The sequence below is a fragment of the Lepus europaeus genome, chromosome 19, assembly GCF_033115175.1.
Source record: "Lepus europaeus isolate LE1 chromosome 19, mLepTim1.pri, whole genome shotgun sequence".
Classification (NCBI taxonomy): domain Eukaryota; kingdom Metazoa; phylum Chordata; class Mammalia; order Lagomorpha; family Leporidae; genus Lepus; species Lepus europaeus.
This window is the reverse complement of record NC_084845.1, coordinates 17,340,748-17,352,551: the sequence shown is the minus strand read 5'-3', so window position 1 is coordinate 17,352,551 and position 11,804 is coordinate 17,340,748. Positions and strand designations below refer to the sequence as shown.

The 11,804-nt window shown below is 59.4% G+C and overlaps 1 protein-coding gene across 1 annotated transcript; it reads right to left on the bottom strand.

The window, feature by feature from the left end:
• Window positions 1-618: 618 nt before the first annotated feature.
• Window positions 619-3,139, bottom strand: CEBPA (CCAAT enhancer binding protein alpha). The gene has a single exon (XM_062177238.1). The coding sequence runs from the start codon at window positions 3,024-3,026 to the stop codon at window positions 1,953-1,955; it is 1,074 nt and encodes a 357-aa protein (XP_062033222.1). The 5' UTR covers window positions 3,027-3,139; the 3' UTR covers window positions 619-1,952.
• Between the last annotated feature and the right edge of the window lie 8,665 nt (window positions 3,140-11,804).

Here is an 11,804-nt window from a genome sequence, read left to right as displayed (position 1 = left end):
GGCAGGAGCTCAGCTTTCCAGTTGCCTTTCTCGGCATCGTGGGGACAGGTTGCAGTCTCGTGGTCCGGAGACAGGTGGAGGGTCCAAGCACACGGCCCAGGGGGAGGTGGAGGAGGGTCCTACCAGACAAGGCTTCTTCCAGCCAGCCCCACGCTCTGCGGGGAGCCTGGGGCAAAGCTGAGTGAGAGCAGGGCTGCTCTGGAGCTAGTGCTGGGAGCGATCCCCAGAGGGGCCCTGGAGCCTGGAGCTGCTGGGCTGGGCCTGCACCCCGGGGGAAGAGGGCTCCCAGAATCCCTTTTCTTCTCCCAGGGGCAAATGAGGGGCCATGGTGAGGCCTCTGCCCTGTACCCCCCACCCCCACCCCCCCACCAGCCTCCCACTCCCACCCCAGGAGACTCTGTCTTTGGCTCTGGGCATTCTCAGCTTGAAGCCTGTTTCTTTGTCTGGGTTGGGGGAAGTCAGTCACCCTCCTAAGGGAAATGGGGGTTCAGGATGGACAGGGCACTAATGGAAGCCAGGGCACCTGCCAGGGACAGCGCTGTGAGTATTTGCCAATGTGACCTGGCCCGAAGCAAAGCTTGCAGGCAGCTTCCTCCTGCTTTTAAAGAGACACCAAGATTGACTTTGATATGTTTATATTATAGACATAATACATAAAACTTCTAGCATGAAACTCCATGTTCTCCCCAGAGGAAGAGAACCAAGCCTTCCTGCTCTGCTGCCGGCCCCAGCGACGTGCACGCCCTGGCCAGAGGCCGCTGCCCTTCCAGACCAGGAGCCCGGGGCCTCAGGGCTGGGGCTCACAGCTGCAGCCAGGGAGAGCCAGGGGAGGGGGGGAAGGGGACGCCCACCTCACCTCATTGGTCCCCCAGGAGCAAAAGCAACCCCCAAACCAGAAGGAAAGAGAACCTCAGAGCCTTCCCCCAGCGGCCAACCAAGAGTCTCATTTTGGCAAGTATCTGAGCAAAACCAAACCCAAACAAAAACCAAATACAATGGTGGTGGAGCATAGACGTGCACACGGACACTGCACAAGGCAGCGCCCGGTCGGAGAGAGGCTAGATACAAGATATCGGCTGATAAAGCAGAATATTTGGAAAGTTTGTCACGGCCCTGGTCCCTCTGGGATGGGCTGACTGCACTTCATGTCTGCACGGTACAGACAAGGCTGGGCCCCCGGTCTCTGCACCCCACCCCACACCCCACTACCAGATCTCCAGGTTCTTCCGCCAAGCCAACACTCCCTCCAACACCCGTCCTGGCTGGGTGGTCTGAATGGGGTTGGAGGGGCTCCCTGAAACCTGATGACCCCCGTCTCGGTAAGCGCTGCTCCGGGAAGCCAAGCCTGCTGCAGGAGGGGTAGGTGAGGAACTAGGGACCCTTCAACTTCATTATGACTAGGGGAACCACCTTAGGCTCAGAGCCCCAGATCCCCATGTTTGCTCCCCTCTGAGGGCCGACGCTGAGGTCTAGCTAGGACTGGCTGCTCCCTGTACACTCCTCCCGCCCGGGCCTGCCCCCTCTCACGGGGGCCGCTGCTGTCTCAGGGGCGGCAGAAACCCTCCAAGTAAAATGACAAGGCACGTATTTGCTCCCCTACTCGGTAGGAACTGGAGCAGGAGTTTGCATTTCCAAGGCACAAGGTTACTCCTGAATCCCGGAGTTTGCTGGGCTCCAGCTCAGCCCCCGGAGAACTCTTCCTCTCCCACGGGAAGAAACCACTGCCCGATCCCCTCGTCTCAACACGCACCAAGTCCGGCGCGGAGGGAGGGGGAGGCGTCCAGCGGGCCGGGCTTTTGGTCGGCACCGGAATCTCCTAGTCCTGGCTTGCACGGCCCGGTGAGGGGAGGGGGGCGGCCTGGAGACCTGGGGACCCGAAATCACTCCCCAGATGCCTCCCAAGCCCCCGGCCAAGAGCCGGCCCAGGGCAGTCCCGCCTCCGCGCGCGCGCCTCACGCGCAGTTGCCCATGGCCTTGACCAAGGAGCTCTCAGGAAGCTGGCGGAAGATGCCCCGCAGGGTGTCCAGTTCGCGGCTCAGCTGTTCCACCCGCTTGCGCAGGCGGTCATTGTCACTGGTCAGCTCCAGCACCTTCTGCTGCGTCTCCACGTTGCGCTGCTTGGCCTTGTCGCGGCTCTTGCGCACCGCGATGTTGTTGCGTTCCCGCCGCACCCGGTACTCGTTGCTGTTCTTGTCCACCGACTTCTTGGCCTTACCCGAGCCGCTGCCGCCGCCCGTGCGGGGATCGGGGTGCCCAGCCGCCAGCCCCTTGAGCGCGCCGCCTGGACCCGGCAGGCCCGCAGCGCCGAGAGCGGGCGCCGGGTGCGGGCTGGGCACGGGCGTGGGCGGTGGCGTGGGGTGGCCGGGCTGCAGGTGCATGGTGGTCTGGCCGCAGTGCGCGATCTGGAACTGCAGGTGCGGGGCGGCCAGGTGCGCGGGGGGCGGGTGCGGGTGCGCCGGCGGCGGCGGCGGCGGCGGTTGGTAGGGGAAGAGGCCGGCCAGGGCCAGCTGCTTCGCTTCGTCCTCCTCCCGGGGCTCCTGCTTGATCACCAGCGGCCGCAGCGTCGGCGCCCCGACGCGCTCGTACAGAGGCTCCAGTCTGCCGTCCAGGTAGCCGGCCGCCGCGCAGCCGTAGCCGGCGGGCGGGCCGTGAGCGCCCCCGGGCATGACGGCGCCGCCGGGGCCCACGGGGGCGCCCGGATAGTCAAAGTCGCCGCCGCAGCCGCCCGCCGGGGCCGCGGCCGCCGCCGCCTTGGCCTTCTCCTGCTGCCGGCTGTGCTGGAACAGGTCGGCCAGGAATTCGTCGTTGAAGGCGGCCGGGTCGATGTAGGCGCTGATGTCGATGGACGTCTCGTGTTCGCAGATGCCGCCCAGGGGCTCCGGGGCGGCAGGTGGGGCTGGGGGCTGCGCGGGGCCCGCGCCCCGGGGGAAGCCGAAGGCGGCGCTGCTGGGCGCGTGCGGGGGGCTCTGGAGGTGACTGCTCATCAGGGGCCGCGGCTCCGCCTCGTAGAAGTCGGCCGACTCCATGGGGGAGCTAGAGTTCTCCCGGCATGGCGAGCCTCGGCGGCCTCCAGCCTGCGCGGGGCGCCGCTGCCGCCGCCCGCCCGCCCGGAGTCCCCGCTCGCCCGCGCCCGCGCTGCTCCGGGTCGCGAATGGCCAGGCCTGCGCCGGCCGCGCTTTTATACCGGGGCGGCCGTCGCCCCCTGCTGTCCAGGCCGGCCTCGGACGGCCGGCGCGGCGGGCGGCGCCTCCGGGTCTTAGCGCCGGCCTTGCGGAAGGGGGCGGTGAGCGGAGCCCGAGCGCGACGCCCGTAGAGCCAGAGGCGGTGGCGCGGCGCCCGCTGCCTTCTGCGCCGCGAGCCAGCGGCTGGCGTCCCCGTGCACACGTGGTCGGTAGCGGAACCTCCTCCTCTGGTCTCCCCAAGGCACCGGCGGCTTCCAGCCCAGGGCCGATCGGGGAGCCCGGGAGCATCCACCAGAGGCCGCGCGGGGGGCTCGGTGGAAAGGGGGAGTTTTGGACTTGCGCGGTCGCAGCGCGCACTTGCATTGGACACTAGAGCCTCGCCTGTGGTCCCGGACCCGGGTCCCTGGGAATCCGTGGCGCTGAGGGGCAGGGCAGGGGGCGGCCGCGGACTGATTCGAACTCGGCGCAGCTCACATCTCTGGGCGCGGGGTCCCGAGGTCATTCGTGTCCTATCTCCAGGTGACCCCCACTGATTCCGTGTAGCAGCACCTCTCTCCCCAACCCTGACGCCCCTACTACTACTGCAGGCTCCCACGGGCGCGGCGAGCAGGGCGCTAGGACCCCGCGGGGGAGCAGAGGCGCCGCGGCCCGGGAGCCTGGTGGACCCAACCGGTCGATTCGCCCAGGCTAGAAAACTTTCTTTTTTAATGACTTCTCCAGGCCGGAGCGCAGGGTTGCTAGGCGCGCGGGCTGGCGCAGCCACCTGGCGCGGAGCTGCCAAGTGTTGGCCTGCGGGAGGAGCGCGCGGGCTCGCTGGACGAGCCGAGCTGGCCACTGCGCGATCGCGGGGCCGGGGATAGCCGCGGAGGGAGAAGGTGAACTTGACTCCAGGTCCGCGACCAGGACCGCGAAGGGGGCTTGCAGCCCCACAGCCACTTCTTTTCCTCCTTCCCCTCCCCATCCCGCACTCCCCGTTCAGGTGAGCGTCCAGGCGGGGGCGGGGATGTCCTAGGAGCCGAGGCCTCCGGCTGCGAGCACGCACTGCCCCGGAGAGCTCCGCCAGCTGGGATCGTAGGCGCCGAGGCGGTCAGGCCCGGGGCCTCTGGGGCGCAGCGCCGCCTCCGCGCTCACTGCCGCGGGTGGGGAGGAGGTCTCGGCGGAGGCTCCCCCGCCACGTGGCGTCCGGCGCCTTCCGTAACACGGATCGCAGCTGCGGAGCGGAGCAGCCAGGGGCCTCGTGGGCCCGCCAGTGAGTGCCTCCCGCCTCCACCCGCGCCTTCTCTCGTGACTTCTTGGCGTGGAGGCGGGACGCCCCGTGGATGCCTCACCGGGCTGCGCAGGGCAAGACCCCAGCGCCCCGGCCGCGCTCAGCCTGGCCAGGCGCCCACCACGGCCCTCCCGGGAGCGCCCAAGGAGGCACCGCGAGAAACGCGGCCGGGGAGGCCCAGGCTTCCACTGTGGTCCGCAGCCAAGAAGCGATCCCGTCTGGGGAGCGCATTCCGCGCTTTAATCAAGGTCTTATTCAGCAGATCCCCGCCTGCTCCGTGTTCGGACCGGAGCTCATAAACAAGATATTTTTAGCTTTGCGCTCTTGGACTGAGAGGGTAAAAGCAGATACCGTAAACCAGTCACCTGATGCGGGCTGCAGAGCCCTCTCCCGGCCTCGTGCGGGACCGGTGAATGCACCGTGCACCTGTGCAGGGAGACCCGGAGGGACACCCAGAAACACCCGCAGGGATTGTCATTTTCTCTGTTTCCCTAGCGCAGGAACAAAGAAAGGGCTCCGGATAGGGTCCTGTTCTTGTGCACAGATGCGGGAACAGGGAGACCCCAGCCTCACCCGCAGAGCTTCGGGAGCCGGGCTGCTTCTCTTTGGGTTGGAGGAAACAGAAGCAGGGGGCAAATACCTCCTCCGAGAAGGGACGCAGGAGGGTGTGGGGGTGACAGAGGCGGTGCGTGGGGTTCTCAGGCCACCTGCTCTGGGTATGGTGTCCAGAGAGGAGGGAGCAGCGGCTCCCGCCCCTTGTAGCTCAGAGTCCAGTCAGGGTCTTCACAGGGTCTGCTGGAAGAAAGAGCTGGCAAAGGAGGAGACGCAGCAGGAGCAGCTGTAGGGCATGGACTTCACTAATTCAGCAGATGTGCTAGGAGACACCGCTGGGGAGCCAGGGTGGGGGTGTGGCAAAGGGACTTCATGTCCTACTGGAGGAAGACGCCACCAGCTGTGCCCCGGGAGATGCTGTGGACTGAATTGGGTACCCTTCCCTTCAAATGTAGAAGCATACTTCAAAAAGCACATGGAAAGTAGAATTAAAAGATCAGCTTATTTTGCTACAAAAAATTGAAATCTGTGCATTGATTTTCCATAGTAAACATTTTTCATAAACTTTTCAAAGACCCCTCATATCCATGAATTTTTAAAAAAATGTTTTTTTTTTGCACCAAAAGAAACTTACCTATGAATTCCATTTTCCATGAACTTTGTGAAGTAGCCTGGAATTTGGAGATAAGACTATTAGGGAGCAATTAAGGTTAAATGAAGTCATAAGGTGGGGTCTGAATCCGATAAGATTGGAGGCCATGGAAGCAGAGGAAGACCATGTGGCTAGGCGGAGACCCCACACCAGAAGCTGACTATGCCAGAATCTTGCTCTCAGATGCCCAGCCTCAGAGCTGTGAAAATATAAATTTTTTTTAATAAGCCGCCCAGTTTGTGGTGTTCTGTCGCTTCCAGCAGTCTGAACTGACTAAGGCGGGAGGCGAGAGAGGGCCTTGTGCCGTAGCGGACCTTTGAGCTGTGACTTGAGAGGGGAGCCAGAATTTGCTAGAAGAATGAGGGAGGAAGGCCCTTCCAGATGGAGGGAATGGCAGGTGCAAAGGTGGAGAAGCTGGGAGTGCAGAGCGAGTTCTGGTTACAAAGGACAAGATGCGTGGCCCCTCCAGGGTAAGTGAGCAGGGGAGGCGCCTAGATAAGGCTGGACCCACAGACAGGGCTGGGTTGATGGCCAAGGCCACTCCAGGTGAACGGCAAACCCTTATCTTACAGGCTTTTGTCTGCCTGAGCCTAGCAGGGGAGCTTTGTGGTCCCATCTGGGTTCTGGAGAAGCTGCCCTAACAGGAGTAGATGTGTGTTGAGCAGAAGAGAGGCAGAGGAGGTGCGAGGTGACCCCAGGGTGGGGACAGCGGGAAGAACAGATTGAGCAAGATGCTGGGACTTGGCGTCTGGATGCCTGGCTTCTGGCTGGGGTTGCTATCCCTGATGTATATCATGCCCAGGGAAATGGGGTCCCCCAGAGGCCCTTGGGAAGCCACAGGATTCACCTGTGGCTTTGTGGCTCTGGAGGAGAGGATCCTGGAGCAGCGGCCAAGATCCACCTGCCTGCTATGTTGCAGCTTTTCTGTTGTGGTCTAAGAGGATGAGGCACAAGTGCTTTGGAACTACCCATGTGGGCTGGCCGGACTCTCAGCAGCGAGCAGATGGCCAGGGGTGGTCGAAGTCCCGAAGCGGGAAGTGGCTGGAGAACCTGGGTGAGCCTCCTTGGGCTGGTGGAGCTGCCTTGCACCGGAGGGTTCCCAGGGGTCAGGGAGGGAAGGCTTGATAAGACACGCCGCCTGGCTGGAGAAGGAGGAACCAAGGGAGAGTCACGTGGGAGACATGGCTCTGTGGCTCACGCTCAGTGGAGACAAAGCGGTAATAAGAGGAGCTTGTCAATCCTTTGTCTGGCCCCTTTAAGATCTTCCTGCTACACTGATGGCACTTTGGCAACTCCTGAAGCGAGATGGGTGTGGGGCTCAAATCCATGCGGCCTCAGTGTGCTCAGCTGGTAGCTGGAGCCATGGGGCAGGGAGCTGGCAGCTCCCCCAGGAGAGAGAGCAAGAGCAAGAGCAAGAGCAAGAGCGAGAGAGAGAATCTTTTATTTGCTGGTTCACTCCCCAAATGCCTGCAACAGCCAGACTAAGGCAAAGCCAGGCTCTATCAAAGCTGACTCCATCCAGGTGAGGACCCAAGTACTAGAGCCATCACCTGCCACCTCAGGGTGTGCGTTAGCAGGAAGTTGAATGGGAGGCAGAGGTGAGACTCCATCCCAGGCATCGTGATATGGGATGTGGGCACCTCAAGCAGCCACTCGATCCACTGTGTACAACAACCAACACGAGAACACTAAGCTTTGGCTTAGTTCTTCTAAAGCGATACACAGAAGGTGTACATAAGCGTGAGGGCCCCCTGACAGGTGGAAATGGAACTGACCCTGCTGATTCAATCCTGTAACTTTACCTAAAGCTAAGGAAAGTATGGATGTATGGTTGGTCATTGCAAAGCTGGACCAAATAAGATAAAAGACCAGAATGACAATTTGTCAGGCACAGCTAAGCCCCGGCTGGGAGACATAAGAAACGAGTGTGTGTGTGTGTGTGTGTAATAGTGTTTCCATAATTCAAAAAGTTTTATCAAAGACCTTCCTGAAACTTTGACAAAAGCAAAGCAAAATAAAAACAGGAGTTACTTTTGATTGCCCGTGCACGTTGGCACAGTCTTCCACACTGATTGTTTATGACTTAGGTGTAGATAGACAAAGCATAGGAACCCAGGGGATCATCAGGCAAAACCTAGGGCTTCTTTTCAGCAGATTTCCCACTGCTGGAGAGCCCTTCTGACCTGTCACTCATCACATGGTGCATCCTCTCTTACCAAGAGGTCCAGTGGTGTGGAGGTTCCCAGACACGGTAACACCTGCCTTGTCATTTACCAGCTGGGGGGCGGTGGGCCAGTTCCCGAATGTCTCTAAGGCTGTTTTCATTGGTGGAAGGATTGGAGAGCATCCAGGTGCCAAGGCCAGCTCCCGGCACGCCAAAGGTGCTCGCTTGATCCGTAAGAACTTCTCGTATTATCCGCCATCCTCCATGACTCGGCATAAGCCCAATTTTGAAGTTCTCTTTTCCCAAGAAACTTGGAATGTCAAACAACTCGTTTCAGCACATAATTACCCAGGGCTGGCAGTGCCTCAGGCCAGCATTCTCAGCGTATTCTAGGGCAATGCACCTGACAGTTGGTACTCTCTGCAGAACATTGCAAGGTATAGTCAGTTCCGTGATCATGCACTAAATTGTTAGGAAATACAGCTATATTATGTCAATACAAAACTCTCAGCCACAGGAGCAGGTGTTCTATGTAGTGGTTGGACATGGCTTGGGAAAGCCCACATCCCAATTCCAGTTTCCTGCTCTGTGCGCCCTGGGAGGCAGTGGTGATGGTGCAAGGAATTCCATCCCTGCCACCCCCATAGGCGACTCCGACTGATTACATTCCCAGCTCCTAGCCTCAGCCTGCCCCAATCCCGGTTGTTTTGGGCATTTGGGGGAATGAACCTGTGGGTTGGAGATCTATTTCATTGCCTTTCAAATAAATAAATAATAAAAGCACAACCATGACTTAATAAGGTCTATTTGATAAAAAATTCACATTGTCATGAGAATCAGCCGTTTCCAGTTTCATCTTAGTCTTCATCTACCATATATGTGCATGATTTCTTTTGTTGTATTCTTGTTTTTTTTTTTTTTGATTATTTATTTGAGAGGTAGAGTTACAGAGAGGGAGAGACAAAGAGAGGGTCTTCCATCTGCTGGTTCACTCTCTAGATGGTCACAACAGCCAGAGCTGGGCTGATCCCAAACCATAAGCCAGGAGCTTCTTCCAGGTCTCCATGCAGGGCCGGGGCCCAAGCACTTGGGCCATCTTCCATTGCTTTCCCAAGCCATTAGCAGAGAGCTGGATTGGAAAGGGAGCAGCAGGGACAGGAATCAGTGCCCGTACAGGATGCCAGCACCACAGGCGGAGGCTTAGCCCACTATGCCACAGTGGCCGGGCTTTTCTTGGTTATTTTAATGAGTTGCAACAGGTAGCAGGTAAGCAGCAGCGAGCAATGAAGCTTCTAGAAAAAGAAAATAAGGGGCCAGCATTGTGATGCAGCAGGTTAAGCCACTACTTGCAAAGCCAGCATCCCATATCAGTGCTGATTCAACTCTATCTCCCCGCTAATGCCCCTGGGAAGCAGCAGGTGATGGCCCAAGGTCCCTGCCTGGGAGACCACGATGGAGTTGCAGGCTCCTGGCTTCAGCCTGGCCCAGATCTGGCTGGCGTGGCGATTTGAGGAGTGAAGCAGTGGGCTGAAAAATCCCCCCCCAACTTTGTTGCTCTGCCTTTCAAATAAAATAAGTCTTAGAAAAAGAAAACCGAGCCATAATTCAAAATTCAGAAGATCCTCTCCATCATCTGCATTTTATTTAACTGGGAAAAGCCCTTTTCCTGCTTTGTGGGTAAACACTTCTAGGGGTTTCTCACGGGCCCCCAACAGCCCATGCTGCTGTGGGGGAGAGCTGCAGCAGGCAGGCAGTGGCTGTGGCAGGCCCACGCCAGGCTTCTGTGGGATCCAGGCAAGAGCACAAATGGTAGCCCCCTCCCATCTGTTTAAATAGCAACAGTTGCCAATCAGACACCATTAGATAAAGCATGGTCTACCTCCACACCTAACAGCTGTATCTTCAGAGGGTCCTGGAAGCCAGATTTAAATCTAGAATCTGACGGGGGTGTGGGGACAGCCACCCCCTTTCGCTCCTCATCCCCTGTGCCATCCACTGCCAGAAAGATCCCGAGGTCCTTAGTTAGGCAGGTGTATCTTCCCAGCACTGGTCTTGGATGCTGCGCCCACCCCTGGGGAAATCGCCACCCCTCCCTCCAGCACCCCTTGGGCCTTGGGGCGGGTTTGTTAGCAAGTGCCTGCTGGAGAGGTCCACGCAGGTCCAGGCTGTGGCTCGGCCAGAAATTTCCTTGGCCCAATGGAAGGGAGTGGCCAAGGGAAGACGTGAGTGGGGCCCCCACTGTGGAGGCCCTGGTGCCTGAGGCTGGGGTACAGCAGGCAGAGCCCCAGAGCCCCAGGAGGCCATCAGTGTGATCTGCTGGACTCTCAGGTGCACAGTCCTCCTTCTGTCGGCAGGACATGGCCAGCACTAATCCCAAACCTGAGGGTGGGCATCTGGCCCGGTGGCTAAGCGGCTGGTGAGGATCCCCACACCCCACACCACAGTGCCTGGGCTCAACGCCTGCCTCCAGCTCCCGATTCAACTTCCTGTTAACGTGCGCCCTGGGAGGCAGTTGTGACCACTCAAGCCGCTGAGTTCCAGCCACCCGCGTGGGAGATCTGGGTTGAGTTGCTGGCTCCCAGCTTCAGCCCTGCCCAGCCCAGCCCTGCCATTGCAGGCCATTTGGCTCCCCGTGGAAGGGAATTCTCTCTCATGCTCGCTCTTTCTCCTGTCTTCCATCTGTCTCTCAAATAAACACATTGACACTTTTCTAAAATCCCCAACTTTCTTCTGCACCTCACCATCTACATCCTGCTGTGGTCGCCACGCGCCCTAACTGCACCCTGTCACCACCTCCACCTGCTCTCTCTGCCAACCCCCCCCCCCCCCACCTCCTGGCCTTGCAGTGGGTAGCCTGCCGCTTCTTTCAGATCACTGCACATACAAGGAAGCCCAGAGGGGTCCACTGGCAGAGAGCCCTGCCTAAACTGGCCCTGCCCTCTCCCCTCGCCTCGGCCCCTGTGCCCTCCTTGCCAAGCAGAACGTGTCCCGGGGCTTTGGGAGCTTGCCCTAGCTCTCCTGGCTCCCTGGAATGTTCTTCCAGGTTGGCACCACTCCTTCCTTCCTGTTCTTTAAGTCTCAGGACAGCGCCCCTCCCCCCTCGCTCCTTAGGCCCTTGTGTGTTTTATTTCCCTCCTCACTCTCTCTGAAAGAATGGTCTTGTTTACTTATTTTACTTGTTCCTTATCTGCTTCCCCCACTAGAATACCGGATCCATAGACGCAGGGAGCTTGCCTGTCCTGTTCTGCCTATTTCCAGAACTGGAACAGGCTTTGGCGTAGGGGAGAGCCTCAAATATTTGTTGAATGAACACAGAATGGATTCTATTGAAGAAAATGGCCACCCAACCACTCTCTTAGAATTGGGTTTGTCCCCAGCCCCCACTCCCTTGGGAGGGCAGCTCCAGGGGGCGTCCTGTTGGATGTTGGGGAAGACCCGACCCCATCTTGGGCAGACCTGGCCATGGCCTCCTGCAGCTGCTGCAGGCGTGACTGGCAGGGCCTGGAAGACAGCACAGCACCTTGGGGCCAGCTTGAAAGAGGCTCCCCTGAGGCAGCTGCAGCCCCCAGGAGCTTGGCTGAGCAAAAAGTGCCTTTGCGGGAAGGAAAGGGGTCCCTTTCTCTGGGAAGATGTAGTGCAGCCCAGGCATCCGGCTTGGGGAGTGCAGACCTCCTGGGCTGGGCCCTGAGCCACCCCCTCCGCCTCGGCTCCCCTCTGGAGCCCCCCTGTCTTGGCTCCCATCTGTGGGGCGCCCCTGGAGGGTTCTCCAGGAGAGCCCACGGGGGACAGCTGGCCTGCCTCCCAGCAGGCTCATGTGGGAGGCAGGTGCTGCTCCAGCTCAAGGCCATGGAGCCCACTCCTGCACCCAGACCTTTCTGACCCCATCTTTCCTCTTGGCGTTTCCAAGGATAGGTGCTTCAAGCGCACCTCTTTTCTTAAAAGAAAAATTATTTTATTGATTGGAAAGGAGACAAAAAGAGAAGAGAG

Coding starts and splice junctions, on each gene's coding strand:
- CEBPA (XM_062177238.1), bottom strand. CDS start 3,026: ATGGAGTCGGCCGACTTCTACGAGGCGGAGCCGCGGCCCCTGATGAGC.